At 44.6% G+C, this 16,845-nt stretch overlaps 2 protein-coding genes across 2 annotated transcripts; both read left to right on the forward strand.

Annotated features, from left to right (window-relative positions):
* The first annotated feature begins 6,279 nt into the window (after positions 1-6,279).
* LOC139460402 (uncharacterized protein F54H12.2-like) lies at positions 6,280-7,947 on the forward strand. The gene is made up of 2 exons (XM_071241897.1): positions 6,280-6,466; positions 6,578-7,947. The coding sequence occupies exons 1-2, from the start codon at positions 6,280-6,282 to the stop codon at positions 7,945-7,947; spliced, it is 1,557 nt and encodes a 518-aa protein (XP_071097998.1).
* A 1,984-nt stretch (positions 7,948-9,931) lies between these two features.
* Positions 9,932-15,744, forward strand: LOC139460786 (sodium-dependent dopamine transporter-like). Its single transcript, XM_071242259.1, has 7 exons — positions 9,932-9,977; positions 10,493-10,605; positions 11,296-11,424; positions 12,428-12,527; positions 12,857-12,957; positions 14,858-15,028; positions 15,655-15,744. Exons 1-7 carry the CDS (start codon positions 9,932-9,934, stop codon positions 15,742-15,744), a joined length of 750 nt encoding a protein of 249 aa, XP_071098360.1.
* Positions 15,745-16,845: the final 1,101 nt, after the last annotated feature.

The following is a 16,845-nucleotide window of genomic DNA, read 5'->3' on the forward strand; positions in this document are numbered from 1 at the left end:
TAATGCTGACATAGCCTCAGACTTGTTCTTAAACCAGTGTGGGCTCTGCGATAGGATCGTCTCCGATTCACCCCGTGGGTAACCCACTATTGTCCACGAATAGACTTTCATCCTCCGCTGGCATTGTTGACTGTTGGTCTGGCACGTCAGACAGTTGCATCGAGACGACATGGTTGATCTCTCCTTCAGTGCTCGACTGTGACGGTGTGCGTGGCTTCGCTCTTTTTATAGGAGAGGCACTGACACCCTGCTTCCTGATTGGTCGAAAACGCATCGTGCTGATGGGTTCTTTCCGACAGTTGGTCTGAGCCCCTGGTTTTCTAAATCGGACCGACCGTTGTGTTTCTTTTTTTCATAAGAAATTGTATGGGTCATGGGAGAGATAGGAAGAAAAAAATAACAGATAAAAGAGAAAGGTCATGCTTGAAAGGATCAGTTGCCTGGTGTCAGTCAGCCAGAACACAGGATGGCATCACATGATGATGAAGAGGTCATGACCAGCCCTTTGACCCTACGGCATCCTTTTACGATGTTCATTGCGGGACCCACGGGATCAGGAAAAAGTTCCTTTGTGAAATCATGTATGGAGCAGATGCATCACCCCGAGGTGTTGGATACATCACCCCATCGCATCGTGTGGGTGTACAGCGAATGGCAACCGCTTCATCATGAACTGGAAGAGATGGCAGACCACTTAGGGGTCGCTCTTGAGTTTGTCCACAGCATGAAACAAGCGGATCGTGCCTTGCCCGAAAAAGGGGTGGCCCCACATTGGCTGGTCATCGATGATTTGCTGGGGGACAATACAAAAGAAGAAGAAACCGAAGTACTGCGATGGTTCACCAAGAAAAATCATCACCGAAACACATCTGTGCTGTATCTCACTCAGAACTTGTTTGCTCAATCGCCGCAACATCGCACCATCAATCTGAATGCTCACTACATGGTCCTCTTTAAAAATCCGAGAGATGCATCGCAGATCGACAGTCTGGCTCGCCAGGTGTTTCCAGGCAAAGTTCCTTTTCTGCGTGAAGCCTATGAAGACGCTACCCGAGAGCCTTACACTTACCTGTTCTTGGACTTGAAGCCCACCATGTTGCAAGACCATCGCGTACGCGCCCGCCTGTTTTCGAGATCCGAATTACCCCTCGTGTATGTGCCGATCCTATGAGATGAAGAGACTTTCATAAAAGGAGGTGAACCCTCAGACCTTCCTTCAGTTGACCTACTTCCATCATGGGGCAGAGACGGAAACAGGTTCATCCTACAAACTGAAAGAACAAAGACAAAGAGATGGTGAATGATGTCTATGACAGTATGGTCTCCCCCTCATCGCTACAGGGACTTGTGACCTCTGTATTTCACAAATATGTGCGACAGCAGGACACCCCACAAAGGAAGAAAAAAGACAAGAGACAGTCTATTTTTCCGACAAGGGATGCGACAACCCTTGCCGTCAAAGGAAGAAATCGTCTTTTGCAGTGGTTTGCGATTGTCGTGCGGAACCTGAGAGCAGGACACATCCCATTGAAAGCTCAACATAAGACGTGGTTGCAGAGACATAATGATACCCTGACTAAAATTGTCAATCCACGTCTGCCTATGGATGAACGTCTTGACTACCTGATGCAACGCAGTGGTAGTGGAACACTTGCAGGGGTCTTGACACGCATTCTGTTGCAATGGCAAAATTATCTTCAAGCACCACTCCTCAAACAGGGTAACACCAGACGCCACCGACCTACAACAAAAACAACGATGACTACTAAGCCAAAAGTAAAGGCTCATGAAAATGTCATGAAAGCATATCAAGCTGATGCTCTCAGACGATTGGTGCACATGCGGACCCAAAGAAAGTCCAAGAAGTCAGATCAACAGTTGCAACTCCCTCCTGCCACTGCCTGATAAAAGAGAGAAGCTGCAGATCAGGTGACTCATTCAGGCTAACACCTCCATGCAAGAAAGATGTCTCAGTGCCTCAGGAAACAGAAACACGCTCTGTGTCATTTGTGTGCTGCCGCTCCAGCGATGCGCAAAGCCATTCTCAAACATGCTCCTACTGATCTCATCCGTGCCCTTTGTGAATGTGTGGTGAACTTGTATGCAGGCAATATTCCCATGACCACGACGCAACGTCAAAACTTGCAACGACACGGTAAAGTCTTGAATACGCTCATGAAAAAACAAGTACCTCTAAGCAAGAAACGTAAACTTCTTCAACATGGAGGAGGATTATTAGGAGGACTCATACCTCTTATTGGTTCTGCCCTAGCCTCTTTGTTTGGAGGAAAGTAATAAATGGTCTGACACCAGGAAGGTTGGGATCAGTGTGTGGTGTGCCACCATGAAGTACACACGCAAGATGGTGTTGGTGTCTGAAGACACATGGCAAAGTCTACAAGCCACCAAACAACGTCATCGTCAGACACTTCATACCCCTCTCTTGCAAAAGAAACGTCTCCAAAATTTGGAAGAGATGGACGCGTTGATGCAGAGGTCACAGCAGCCTTTTCACATGCGGGAACAAGAATACAACCAACTGTTGCAACACATGCTAGAGTTACAGCGCCAACAGCACAACAACAACCACAACAGCAACAACAACACCATCAAACCACTACAACCCAAAGTGACACCACCACTACCACCGTCATCACCATCAACAATGGACACCACAGGTAGACCTGCCCCTCCTCAACAAGTGATAGACGAAGTGGTCATGAGTGTTCCTAAAGCCATGTCCAGTAAAGCCATGAATTTGATGACAAGGATTCAAAACAATCCCGACTTGAGTTGGACTCCAGAGGGAACCCTGACCGTGGAAGGGAAACCTGTCCCTGGCACACACATGGTGGACTTGATCAACGATTTAGTGCGTCACCGGAAAACCAAAGAGGGACCTGCAGGTTGGACCATTTTGAGTCACCATTTGGCCAACAGTCATGTCCCTCATGAAATAATTGGAAATCCTCAACGATGGCAATGGATGCAGAAGCAGCAGCAGCAGCAACACCATCCTCATGCCACACCAGAAACACCCATAACCCAGTTCTCCCTCCCCACGTTCTCCCCGCAAAGTCACAAAGAGAGAAGAAGAAGAAGAAGGAGGCGGCAGCTGGATCCACAAGCGGAAGAAGAAGAAGAAGAAGAAGAAGAAGATGAGATGCCACCCCCACCTCCTTCGTGGCAAGTGGATCCAACAGTGGAGGAAGAAAAAGATGTGATGTCAATCCCATGGTTGATGACTCCACCTCCATCTGATACCAAACAGGACAGAGTCATCAACAGGCGAGGTTCATGGATACCCTTTAGCACCACCTAAGAAAAAAAAAAAAATCTCTCCCCTTCTCTATAAAAAGGCCATTCATGTAGGAGATGGCATCAGTCTGAGAGAAATGAAGCGACAGACCAAGACGCGACAGAGCATTCTTCCCTCTGCTGCTGCTGCAGGGAAACAAAACAAAGGATTTCCTACTTCCCTTTGGACGGCCTGGTTGGAAAAAACCTACTTTCATCCTGAACTTCCTGCAAGTTTTGGAGGCTGGCGACCTTTGTGGAAAGCAGCACGCATCCACGCTCAAGATGCAAGAACCAGTAAAAGCAAGAAGAAAACCAAGCCATCGCAAAGTCAAATCAAGCGTTGGTTGCAAACCAAAAGTACCTACACCTTGCACAAACCAGCCAGACGCTCCTTTCCCAGAGACCACTATCGTGTGGGAGGGGTCGATGAACTGTGGCAAGCAGACTTGAGTGACATGATTGCCTTTCAAGACGACAACGAAGGATTCAAATATCTGCTGTGCGTGATCGATGTGTTTTCAAAGATGGCATGGGTGCAACCCCTGAAGGCCAAGAGCAGTTCTGCTTTGACAGAGGGTTTTCAAACCTTGCTGATGCAACAAGCCAAAGATCGACTCCCTCCTCAATTGCAAACAGACAAAGGCAGAGAATTTGTCAACCGTCCTTTCCAGGCTCTCATGACGAAACATGGCATTCATTTCTACACCAGTCAAAATCCTGAAACGAAAGCAGCCGTGGTGGAACGGTTTCAAAGGACTCTGAAAAATAAAATGTGGCGATACTTTACACAGCATGGGACCAGACACTATTTGAAAGTCTTACCCCAGTTGATCAAGTCGTACAACCATTGGCCAGCGACCTGTGGACGTCCTCCCAGGAGATCCCCTGTCAGAAATTCGGGTGTTAGACTACATGGAGGAAAAACAACAACAACGGCTTCAGCGCAAAAAGAAAATAACAGCTCAAAGACTGTCGTCCCCCAAGACAAGATCCCCCTCTCTTTTACTGCCGGGCACCCGTGTACGTCTGAACAAAACCAAAGGCACCTTTGAGAAAGGTTATCTCCCCAATTGGACCACCGAACTGTTTACGGTGGACCGGTTGGTGACAGGGAGAATACCACCTGTGTATCGGATCAAAGATGATCATGGTGAAGTCCTCCAAGGAACTTTTTACCCTGAAGAATTACAACCCATCTTGAAAACAGACAATGTGTATGCCGTGGATCGCATGCTAAAAAGACGTCCAGGACCGAAACAGGGTCAAGAAGAGGTCTTGGTGAAATGGACTGGTTACCCTGCCAGTTTTAATTCGTGGATCCCTGCAGATCATTTACAGATAAAATAGGGAGCATGCTGTCTCTCAGACTCATTCAGAGGGTGGACACACGCGATGACAGAACCGCCACCACCACCACCACCGTCATCACCTCTGCAGAGAAGCCTCTCAGCATCCGTGGGTACCGATGAACCACCCCTTGCTGCTGCACCTCGTCATCAACAGCGCCGACACTCACCTTGGTGTTGTTTTGGCATGACGTTACCCCGCAGTGAAGTCGTGTTTTTTGCTCAGATCATTGTGATATATGGCGTGATCATCATGAGCATGGTACAGTTGGCCTTGGATCACAGAGAGAAACAGTTGTGGACAGCCCTGCTCTCCAGTTGTTTGGGATACATACTTGCACCACCCACCTTGGCCGCCTCACCAGGCATACCCACGACGACCCCGTCCACCAGAAGACTTCAACTTGATACCTCATCCACCCAGAGTTTTCTACCCTAACTCACGTCATCATGGCTGTCACCTTTTTTTCGAAACAAGACTTTTACATGACCCTGCCCAGTGATGCCTCCATGGACATCTATCCAAACAACACCGTCAATGCGTATGAAATCAAGTTGCCTTATCCTCTGCATCTGGACCGTCAACAGTGGGAGGTGGGCGTCAGCGAAGTTCACTTTCCGATGACATGGTACAACGTCGCCCCACCCTTTGACTGGTTTGCGCTGAACCTCAAACTGAAAAAAGACACCCTTGTGTATGAAAGCGCGGGGAGCGCTATACCACAGCCACAGTATGGTGTCGTCCATTATGAAAGCAAGAAGATTCCTATCGAGAAAGGCGTCTATTCATCTGAAGATTTGGTGAAAACCCTCAACCGTTTGATTCAGGAACATATTACGGATGTCTTGAAAGAACAGCCCTCAGACAGCGTCCAAAGTGATGGAAGACGGTTTGTCATTGATGTCAAGTATCCCGCAGATAGTCTTCGATTTGACATGCTTGAAGATGGAAAGGTGTGATTGCAAGCCCCTCAAGAAGTAGCAATCAATCATCCTCTCATGGGAAATACAGGTGGACCACTCTATTCCACGGAAGTGATCATGCCAAGTCCACTCTCGAGAATGCTCGGATTTGTTCAACTACCGCTCCTCGGTGAGGAGGACTATAAAACCTACACAGAGACGGCCGTTCCCTTGACTGCCTCGGCCCATTGGCAAGTGGGGGCTACTCCCATGACCGGTGGCTATGTGGAAATCACAGGTGACACAAAAGCACATCGTCTGTCAGGATTTGATACTGTGTACATTTACCCCAACCTGGTCGAAGATCAAATTGTGGGCAATACGATGGCTCCCTTGCTGATCTACGTGCCTGTGTCAAAGAAGATGATGCAAGAGAGTGTGGTGATTAAAAGCCCTCAGCACATTCACTACCTTGGGTTGCGTCATGGTTCCTTTGACGGTATTAAACTCTATATCATGGACGACACAGGGCGACCCGTGACATTTCAAATGGGGAAAGCCATCGTGACCCTTCACTTCAGACGCCGCTACTAACGCAGAAAACAACATGTTGGGACACGCAATGGCACACCAGATGAATCGAGGACAGTTTGGCCAGCGTGGGAGTGGTATCAAAGTATACAAAGGACGTTATCATCAACGTGGCAGTGGTCTTGGAGGTATCTTGAAGATGGCGTTGCCTTTCCTTAAATCTGCCGGAACATTGGTGCTCAAGATGGGTAAAAAGATCCTGCCTGGGTTGGTGAGTGATGTGGTTGGAGGCAAACGCAAATGGTCAGAGAGTTTGAAACATCGCGGCACAGCAGCCCTGATGGATGTCTTGGAGGAACGTGAGGAGCCGAGACCCCCTAAAAGCCGTAAAGTCGTGCCAACCACCACCACCACCACCACCCACCACCAGCGTAAAAGAAAAAGAAAAAGAAAAACGGTTTAAAGGTCAGTCCTCATCAGACTTTCAACCTGACCAGACGTCCTTCAAGGCAGAGAAAAGGGTGAAACATCCATCATCATGATGCGCCGAGATGCTTGCGAATGTTCAAAGGCCCAGTTGGATCTCTTTACTATACCCCCTGTGTCCACCTCTGTGCAAGAGGGTCAGTGGATTCGCTATTGTCCCTTGGCACCACCCTCTGTAGCAGGACCACTCCAGTTTAAGATTTCCAATCCCGTGAACGCTTACATTGATTTGAAACAGTGCTACCTGAGAGTATGTCTACGAGTGACGAAAGATGATGGCACGGATACCGTTCTAGCGGATAACCCCGTATCGACAGTCAACAATGTGATGCATTCCCTGTTTCGCGAAGTGCGGCTGCAAGTAGGACACAATCAGTTGGAGATCACACCCTCCATGGGCACTTACCCTTACAGAGCCTACTTGGAAACCCTTCTGAGTTATGGTACAGGAGCCAAAACATCTCACCTTCTATGTCCTGGATGGTTCACCGACGATGCTGGTAAAATGGACGTCTTCAATCCTGATGCAGATGCGAACACAAGAAACACAGGTGTCAGAACGCGACGCGATCTTATCGTACCCACCAAAGAAGTGGAACTTACAGGCCGTCTACACTGTGACCTGTTTCTTCAAGACCGTTATCTGCTGGATGGTGTCCCTATGAAACTGGAATTGCTACGTCGTCCCGATGAGTTCTTCTTCATGTGTGCTGCTGATGGTGCCTACAAACTAGCGCTGACCAAAGCCGAATTCTATGTCCGTCAGCTCAACATCGATCCTGCTGTCCGAGAAACACACGTGTCCAGTCTGAACGCTGAGGTGACTGCCAAGTATCCCCTTTCACGTGTGCATGTGACTGCCCATGACATCCCGAGAGGCGGTAGGGACTTTCACAAGGATCACCTCATCGGTGGCCAATTACCAAAACGCGTGGTCCTGGGACTGGTGAACAATAGTGCCTACGTAGGAAGCAAAGAGAAGAATCCGTACAACTTCAAACACAATCATGTCACCATGATGAAGCTCAAAGTCAACGGCCAGGAAGTCCATGGCACGGAAATGAAAAGCGACTTCAGCAACAACAGCGCCAATTTGAAACAAGTCTACATGAATCTGTTCCGAAATACGGGGCAGCTATGGCGACCTGAGACCTGCGAACTGACTCCCAAGGCCTTTACTCAAGGTTACACCTTGTGGGTGGTGGATCTCACCCCAGACCTTGGCGCTGATGAAAGCATCAACTACCCTCGACACACTGGCAAGCTGGCTTTGGAAATCCAGTTTGGCCAAGCTCTCGAGGACCCAGCCACCCTCATCTGCTATGAGGAATACGAAAATGTTCTGGAAATAGATCGTTTCCGGAATGCGATGATGGTATAAAAAGAGCAGCGACAGACGGTCATGCCACACTTTTTCTCCTCCTACAAGGAACCATGGATGAACCACTCGGGTTGAGCACCTTGGATTTATAAAGCCCTCGTGGCGATGACGAACCACTTCATGCCATCTACCGGGGCACCCTGGCCAGAGATGACTTTGCCAGACTGGGATGGCAACAGGATGACCCCTTTTACCCCAAAGCCTACGTGATCAACACGGATTTAAGCGATCAACCTGGCACACACTGGGTGAGCATCTATCGTCCAGCTCCTGGATCCGTGGAAATGATGGATAGCCATGGACTGTATTCATTACCCCTGTTTAAAGAGACTTTGAATCGCATGGGTCAGATTCAACAACGATGGAATACACGCCCCTTACAACATGGATACAGCACGTTGTGTGGCGTGTACTGTCTCTACATGCTGACCTATCGCGTGCGTGGGTGGACTTTTAATCAAGTGTTAGATACGTTGGACTGGAAGGACACCACCAAGAATGATGCCACGGTATTAGCATGGTTTCATACCAAAGTGTCTACCTCCGTTCCTGTGGATGAGATGCCTGCCTTTCGACTGAGTGCCCAGACGCGTACCCTACATCAAAAGAATCAACCTTTCTGCCCTTATTGACCTGACACTTGTTCACTGAACCTACGATCACCTGACTGTCAACATTCCTGATTGAGGAGTGTACATACGTTCACTGCGTTTTAGGAATGTACATACGTTCACTATCAAAGTGGCAAAAGTTCTTTTTTTTCAAACTGTACATACGTTCACATACGTTCACATACGTGTACATACGTTCATGTTCACAAAAGTCACAGGGACGCCCCTAATCCTGTGACTTTTGTTTTGTTGTGTTGGTTCATATGAGCGGGGGATTAAAAAAAGTTGAACCCATAGTCGTGTTGTGTGGTCTGTAGGATGAAGAAAAACAAAACAGGATCGCCATCTCACCCAAAAGACAACTATCCTCCTTTGCTTTGACGACCCTCCAACCCACACCATGAACCCGTCTCCTCCCTCCCTCCCTCCACCACCACCACCCTCCCTCCCTCCCTTCACCACCGCCACCCCGTCTATGTTTAGAACAACAACAACAACAACAAACGATTTTTGACGCGCTTCTTTCAATGTCGATCCCGTTCACCTTTTACGGGCGCTTCTCCGGGTTTCCCCCTCCTTCTCCCGGAAACGGAGGCAACGCCCTCTTGGAGGCGTGCGCCACCGGAAACGGAAGTGCCGCCCTCTTGGAGGCACGTGCAGGTACCCATCATGCACTGCGCAGGTCACGTGACCGGAAACGGATGTGCCGCCATCTTGGTTCCATAATCCTGAGGCGGTTCCATAATCCTGAGGCGGTTCTCCACTGATGTAGACAACTACTCTCGCAATATGTATATAAATATGTATATCGACGGTTTATCTGTACCAGTCTGCACCCCTACCCACACCTACCCCCCACCCCCACCCACAGACAAAGACATCCAACTCAACTCTCTCTCTCTCTCTCTCTCTCTCTCTCTCTCTCTCTCTCTCTCTCTCTCTCTCTCTCTCTCTCTCTCTCTCTCTCTCTCTCTCTCTCTCTCTCTCTCTCTCTCTCTCTCTCTCCCTCCCTGGGGTCCTATTCTTAACCGGAGTCGACACGTGGTTGAGTTGGGGTGAGGGGTGTGTATTGGCAAAGCGGGGTAAAACAACAAAGAAACACATTCCATTATAGTGTTAGTTTATTTATGTATTCATATATTTATATATAATATTTTTAAAATGTCTTTATTTGATATTTTAAGCTGTTGACTACATATCCAGGTGAGCTACAGTGCCGTTACGACCGTGGGAAAAGAAGCAGTATGACAAAAGAGCAGATTCATGTCACAGTATACCGACATCTTTTTACCAGAGTGGCTCTGATCGCTTGCATCGTGGACCCTCTGATCACCATCTTCTGTGGACTGTCTATCTTCACGGTGTTGGGGCACATGGCTTACGTGACCGGGGTCGACATGGACGACTTCCAGTCATCAGGTTTGTTTCTGTTAATTATGTAGCATTTTGTTTTTTTGTTTTTTTGTTTATCGCCGCACTCTGTAATATTCCATCCATGTGACGTCGGTCGGTAAATAATGAAATCTGGACAAGACAATCCAGTGATTGATATTGATGAACATCGATCAGTGCAATTCGATTACGATGACATGCATGAATCATGTCAGCGAGTCTGACCACCCGATTCCGTTATTCGCCTCTTACAACAAGCATAGTCACCTTTAACGGCAAGCTGGGTTGCTGAAGACCTATTCTATCCCCGGAATGTTCACGCGTCTCTACGCATAAGGCATTACGGACACATGGAAACATTTTTTCAAATTAAGTAAAAGGTATTCTGTACGCATCACGGACTACGGTTGTTGAAGATCAATACTAACCCAGATGTTCACGAGACAGCACTTAAACCTGTTTACATTGTGTGTTGAATTTCAGTGTAGGAGGATTGTAATATGATAATACAACCAACTCATTCTCTCTCAACTCGTTTTTAGGTCTTAATCTGGCATTCTCAGTGTTACCGGAAGCAGTGACTTATCTCCCTTTGCCCCAGTTGTGGTCGGTGCTGGTCTTTGTGATGATGATGACGTTGGGCCTTGATACAACGGTAAAAAGAACTATTATAGAATATATTGTCTTGGCCCTGATCCATACGGATATACCTTGATACAGAAATATATAAATATAAGATCGTTTTCAAGAAAACAGATTACAAACAAAACAATTCAATTTACTGAGTGAGTGAGTTAAAATGTAACGTCACATCGGGAATATTTCGGCCATTTTGTGACGAGGCAAAATTATACAGTTATAACATATAGAGTTAGATTTACTAAATCCTGTCATCGAAGGACAGTACAATAACTAGATTATCGAAGATGTTATTTGGAACTAGTTTGAGACCATGTAAAAGTATAAGATATCATTTAACAGCACAATACAGAAATGGGCTATAGATCGCCAGTAACCAAACTTCGCAACCATACTCTGGACGGTGGGACTTCTGCTTCCTGCACCGTGCCCTAGCATGATTTATACCATCACTCCAGCTGTTGGCGATTGCACGCAATGTTAGTCATCAATCTAAAATGCGACTTAAACCGGTGGTAAACATAAATATTCTTTGAATGACTTGGGCTTAGGAGAAATGAATCTAAAATGGAAGTAAATGATTAATGATAAATTATTTATCTGCTGGCAGGGAACAGGGAACAGGGAACAATATATATATCTACATATTTGTTGCGTATTTACAGTTATGAAACGGTCAGTTGTCGAGGTTCTTGTTGTTTCACAGATGCCGAGTTTGGAGATACTGTCGGAGACACTTTCTGACCAGTTCCCTAAGCTGACCAGACACCGGTGGCTGCTTCTTCTTCTCGTCTTTATTCCCTCTTTCCTTCTGACTCTCCCGTACACTACACAGGTATTCCTTTTCACTAGTCACTTATAATAAGGCTATGATCATGCGCATAATGTGTATGAGCTATTTTTAGCACAACCCATTAAGGGAGATCACCCACATGACTTGATATCTTCAGCAGCAACCGTGTAAAGTCAATTTGATCATACTAACAGCGATGATTTCGATACTTATGAAATTTATTGCCACAATGGTTCGGATAATCTATGCATTTTTAAAGTTCTTTAAGAAGTCGGTCTTTTTCATAAACCATGAATATTGTTTACATAACATGCGACTAGCGTATTTGACATTTCTTTAAAAAATATGATATATATTTATCTATCCAATGTGTTTATATTCCTATTTACCTTACTGTTGTCGCTTTGTGGCTGATAAAACGGAGCATCAAATTTGGACTCGCTCGCCCACTTATAAACCAGTCCCTGTTAAATACATATGTGTATGAATGGTGTATACTCTCATCACCACGAATCTTGAAGGGTTACCCACATTACATAGTATCTTGTGCAACAAATTCGTACGGGAAACTTGTATAATCTTTTACCAACGTTGATTTTCGTTGGTGCATTGTTACATAATAACCAATTACGTTTAATTAATTAAATAAAAGTGACAAAACCTCTCTACAATGCTAAGAAGACGAGTCTGTTGTACAATTCCGACATATAATAAGCTATTCTTAATCCGTATCAAATAGTGATGACACCAGGTGAGCGTATTCTGTCCAACTGGTGGCGCCCGCCGCACACGCATGCAAAGTCACTTCAAGTCTTCACACGGGAACTGCATCGGACATTTTGGTCACAGATGCGTCAGATTTCGAAACGTTCTCCAAATGTCTGAATGAAACCTTTTAAAAGCTTTACCAAGGCTTTGACTTGTAACCCCGATCAAACGTTTGTAACTGAATCTCTTATTCAGCTGAAATATATCTTGCATGTACACATGCATACCTTTATCTTCATCGTTCTCCATTGGTATCGTGTATACGTTCTCCTCGCAGGGTGGTATCTACCTCTTGACCCTCGTAGACTGGTACTCTGCTGTCCCTCCCGTGATGTTGTTTGGGGTGGTGGAGTGTCTGGTACTGGCCTGGGTGGTTGGTAAGACCTTCTTGAAACCAATCACTACTTTTTCCAGAAATGATAGATGAAACGAGTTTCGTAAAATTCATATTTCAAAACATATTTCAAAACTTCAAGAATGTCATTAAAGGAAGCAATGGTGCAATACCGATAGGCTGGCAGACCTAAAGTAACACGTGACCAAAATATGTTACAGAGGACATCAGCGGCATAACTACTGTATGTTTATTAAAACAACGTCTGCCAAAAGAAACAAAAATCTAATGACAACACCTGTCACCCGGCGCACTCGTTTAATCCATGTGCCTATTGTCTTGTCTATAACATTGTCTAGATCTTCGTTACAGGTGTGATCAGACTTGACATGTGCACAGTGGAGATGTATGGTAAAACTATTCCCAGATGGTTGACGTTCCTTATAAAGTACATCACTCCTGGCCTGCTGATGGTGAGGCGTTACAACTATTTCCTTCTTGACCGACTGTCATGACTTTCCTATAATAACCCACATTAGAGATTCCTGATTGTGAATGGTCAGTTGAAGCTATATGACGTCACGTTCCCCCATTACGATCAGTGTCTATGATGTCACAAAGTAAAACACATTACATCATCAGATTACTTGCCTGACAACAATGGCGTTCCACGTTCAAGTATCCACTCCCATCTTGGTGCTTCCTAATGCTGACTGGTCAGTAGAAATATGACGTCGCCTGGACCCATTACGATTTTGTTACACAATTACTGTTCTTGACGTCACAAGTGAAAACATTATGCCATCAGAACAGTAGGTTGACAACAATATGGGAGTGCAAATGTAACGTCGCGACGGCTATATCTCAGCCATATCGCGACTATATGTCTTCATTGAATTGACATTGTAGAGTTAACATATGTACGCTTTTTTCTTTCTTATTCCATATAGAGATTTCAAGCCTGTTGTAAGTTCTTACATCAGAGATCTAAAGCAAACAAAAAGGACACCCAAAAAGATATTACAATTCCTAAAATTAGTGAGTGAGTGAGTATGAATTTACGCCGCTTTTAGCAATATTTCAGCAATATCACGGCGGGGGACACCAGAAATGGGCTTCACACATCGACCCCAAATCGACCCTCAAATTAAACCAACTATTGGTTTCACCTACTTAGGTTTTACGTCCAGATTTGAGAAGCCCATTCTACGATTGGCCATTCTCGTAATCCACATGACTAATTGCTGAAAGGTGAGGATCATCAATGTCTATCCCTTGTGATGACACAAGACATGCATTATATACTCGACTGTGTTGTGTTTTACAAGACAGGAGCTAAATATGTCAACGCAACCTCACTTACGGATCTTTTAACCGCTGCAAACATTCATGCAAATACATGATATTACAAAGCAATTTGAATGAGAGTGTAAATTGCTGTCCCCTCGTAGGGTATTGTCCACTGAGAGATCATGCATATTCCACGTGTTTTCAGTTATGTTTGTGCTTACCTATAAGCCTAGTGTATTGGTCTGTCGTTACCCTGTCTGGCGCTCTGCATTAAGAGGCTAAAACAAGGAATGGTCGGCTCGGAGACAGTATACTGTGTCTGATTGGGGTATTCATGTTAAACTGCGGCATGGTATCTCAGTTGGCTAGCACTATAAATCGGCATCAGTACGGACAAGTACAAGCAGCCACACAAACACACATACGTACATGCACGTCGTTTTAAAAGTGCAATAATCTTGGACGCGACGTTAAACCCCATTTCACCTCACCTCACCTGGTGCATTTGTCCGTTTTAATCTATGGTCATTCACGCCGCTTTTAGCAATATTTCAGCAATATCACGGCGGGGACACCAGAAATGGGCTTCACACATCGAACCCATGTCGGTCCTAAAATTAAACCAACTATTGGTTTCACCTACTTAGGTTTTCAGTCCAGATTTGAGAAGCCCATTCTACGATTGGCCATTCTCGTAATCCACGTGACTAATTGTTGAAAGGAGGTGAGGATCATCCCTGTCTATCCCTTGTAATGACACAAGACATGCATTTTGTACTTTACTGTGTTGTGTTTTACAAGACAGGGGCTAAATATGTCAACGCAACATCACTTATAGATCTTTTAACCGCTGCAAACATTCATTTATTGTATCATCATGTAATAGATGTATATATATTGCTCGTCTACAAGTTAATGTAGAGAATAACTTTTGCGAGGAACTACAACCTTCACGAACGACAATCTCTGAATCATTTAGCTCGTTCGCGAAATATCCCATCTTGTTCGGCATTTATTGAAGTTTATGTGATGGGCTGTGCTTGTGAAAATAGTATAAAGGACTTATTAAAAAATCGTTTCCAGACTATACTAGTATACGCCTTCTACGTGTACCGTCCTCCAAAATATGGTGACTACTTCTATCCTGAATGGGCAACTGTGATTGGCTGGCTTATATCTGTAGCCATAGTTCTACCGACCCCAGGTTGGATGGTCTACTCTGTTTGGAAGTCAGATGGGACATCAGTCAAGCAGGTAACATTTTCAAGTTATCAGAGAAAAAACCCATTTCATTTGCGATAAAACAACAACCCAAAGTTGGCCAAAAGAGAAAGAGGGGCAACAAACTTACTCTTTTATGTTTTCCATGACATAAAGTGCTGAAAGGATCTGTTCTATATTTCGACTATTTCGACTATATGTCCGGCTGTATACTATAAAAAAAGAATACCTCGGGTTAGATTTGGTCTTCAGCAACCCATGTTTGTAGAAAGAGGCGACTAAGGGGATCGGGTGGTCAGGCTCGCTGACTTGGTTGATGCATGTCATCGTATCCCGATTGCGTGGATCGATGCTCATGTTGTCAATCACTGGATTGTCTGGTCCAGACTTGATTATTTACAGACCGCCGTCATATAGCTAGAATATTTTTGAGTGCGGCGTTAAACAACAAACTCACTGTGTTTTGTGTTTTGTATTTTGTATTTTGTGGCTGAATGCTGATTTTGCGATGTTCAATGTCTTCTAATGTTCAATGTTACACCCTCCAAAACAACGAATACCTTATATGTGAGAAAGTTCAATACTTGAACTATACTTGAAATAAAATCATGCATGCACATATTGAATTACGAACTTTTTGTTTACCAACTTTTATCCAGAGATTGGCCAAAGCATTCATTCCACAAGACAACAAAGATGATCTAGCAATGGACGACAGAGAGCAAGAAACCCTGACTCAGGCGTTATAGACAATATTAACTGTAGTAAAAGAGTGTCATGCCTCTCTCGCTCAAAGAGCAGAGTTACAACACTCAAGGCCTTAGTAACGCTTTCAAAAAGCTGTGTATGATATAGTCGGAATCGTACAATGGACTATTCTTTCTTCTATTTGCTTTTTGGGTGGTTTTGGGAACGAAGATACATTTTGATTTGTAGTATTTTCCTTCTCTCAACATATGGGATCCTTGTTCAGAATATGCAGATTGGTTTCTTAACACAAGGGAAGTTTCTGAGTACGAACTGCTCAAATTTGCTGAAGCTGTGATTTTGTCACGTGATGAAGCTGTGATTTTGTCCCATGATATAGCTGTGATTTTGTCATGTGATGAAGCTGTGATTTTGTCACGTGATGAAGCTGTGATTTTGTCACGTGATGAAGCTGTGATTTTGTCCCATAATATAGCTGTGATTTTGTCACGTGATGAAGCTGTGGTTTTGTCCCATAATATAGCTGTGATTTTGTCACGTGATGAAGCTGTGATTTTGTCACGTGATGAAGCTGTGATTTTGTCCCATAATATAGCTGTGATTTAGTCACGTGATGAAGCTGTGATTTTGTCCCATAATGTAGCTGTGATTTTGTCACGTGATGAAGCTGTGATTATTTTCACGTGATGAAGGTGTGATTTGGTCAATTGTTGAATGTGTGATTTTATCACATGATAATGCTGTAGTGTTTGAAGGAGCTGTAATATTGTAAATATGATAAACCTGTAATTTTGCTGACATGACGAAGCTGTAATATTGCTGATTCAATGAATCTGTAATATTGTAATTATGATAATGCTGTAATTTTGTCACATGATTTAGCTGTGATTTTGTCACATGATTAAGCTGTGATTTTTGTCACATGATTAAGCTGTGATTTTGTCACATGATTAAGCTGTGATTTTTGTCACATGATGTAACTTTAATTTTGTCACGATGAAGATGTAATATTGTAAATTTGATAACGCTCTAATTTTTACGACACGACGAAGCTTTAATATTGCTGATACAATGAAGCCGTAATATTGTAATTATGATAATGCTGTAATTTTATACTAATTCAACCCCCTTCGAGGGCACAG

This window comes from Haliotis cracherodii, unplaced genomic scaffold, assembly GCF_022045235.1.
Source record: "Haliotis cracherodii isolate W230 unplaced genomic scaffold, xgHalCrac1.p SCAF_14, whole genome shotgun sequence".
NCBI classification, from domain to species: domain Eukaryota; kingdom Metazoa; phylum Mollusca; class Gastropoda; order Lepetellida; family Haliotidae; genus Haliotis; species Haliotis cracherodii.

Coding starts and splice junctions, on each gene's coding strand:
- LOC139460402 (XM_071241897.1), top strand. CDS start 6,280: ATGGCGTTGCCTTTCCTTAAATCTGCCGGAACATTGGTGCTCAAGATG. Junction 6,467..6,577: donor GCCGAGACCCCCTAAAAGCC/GTAAAGTCGTGC, acceptor CAACCTGACCAG/ACGTCCTTCAAGGCAGAGAA.
- LOC139460786 (XM_071242259.1), top strand. CDS start 9,932: ATGGCTTACGTGACCGGGGTCGACATGGACGACTTCCAGTCATCAG. Junction 9,978..10,492: donor GGACGACTTCCAGTCATCAG/GTTTGTTTCTGT, acceptor ACTCGTTTTTAG/GTCTTAATCTGGCATTCTCA. Junction 15,029..15,654: donor ATGGGACATCAGTCAAGCAG/GTAACATTTTCA, acceptor ACTTTTATCCAG/AGATTGGCCAAAGCATTCAT.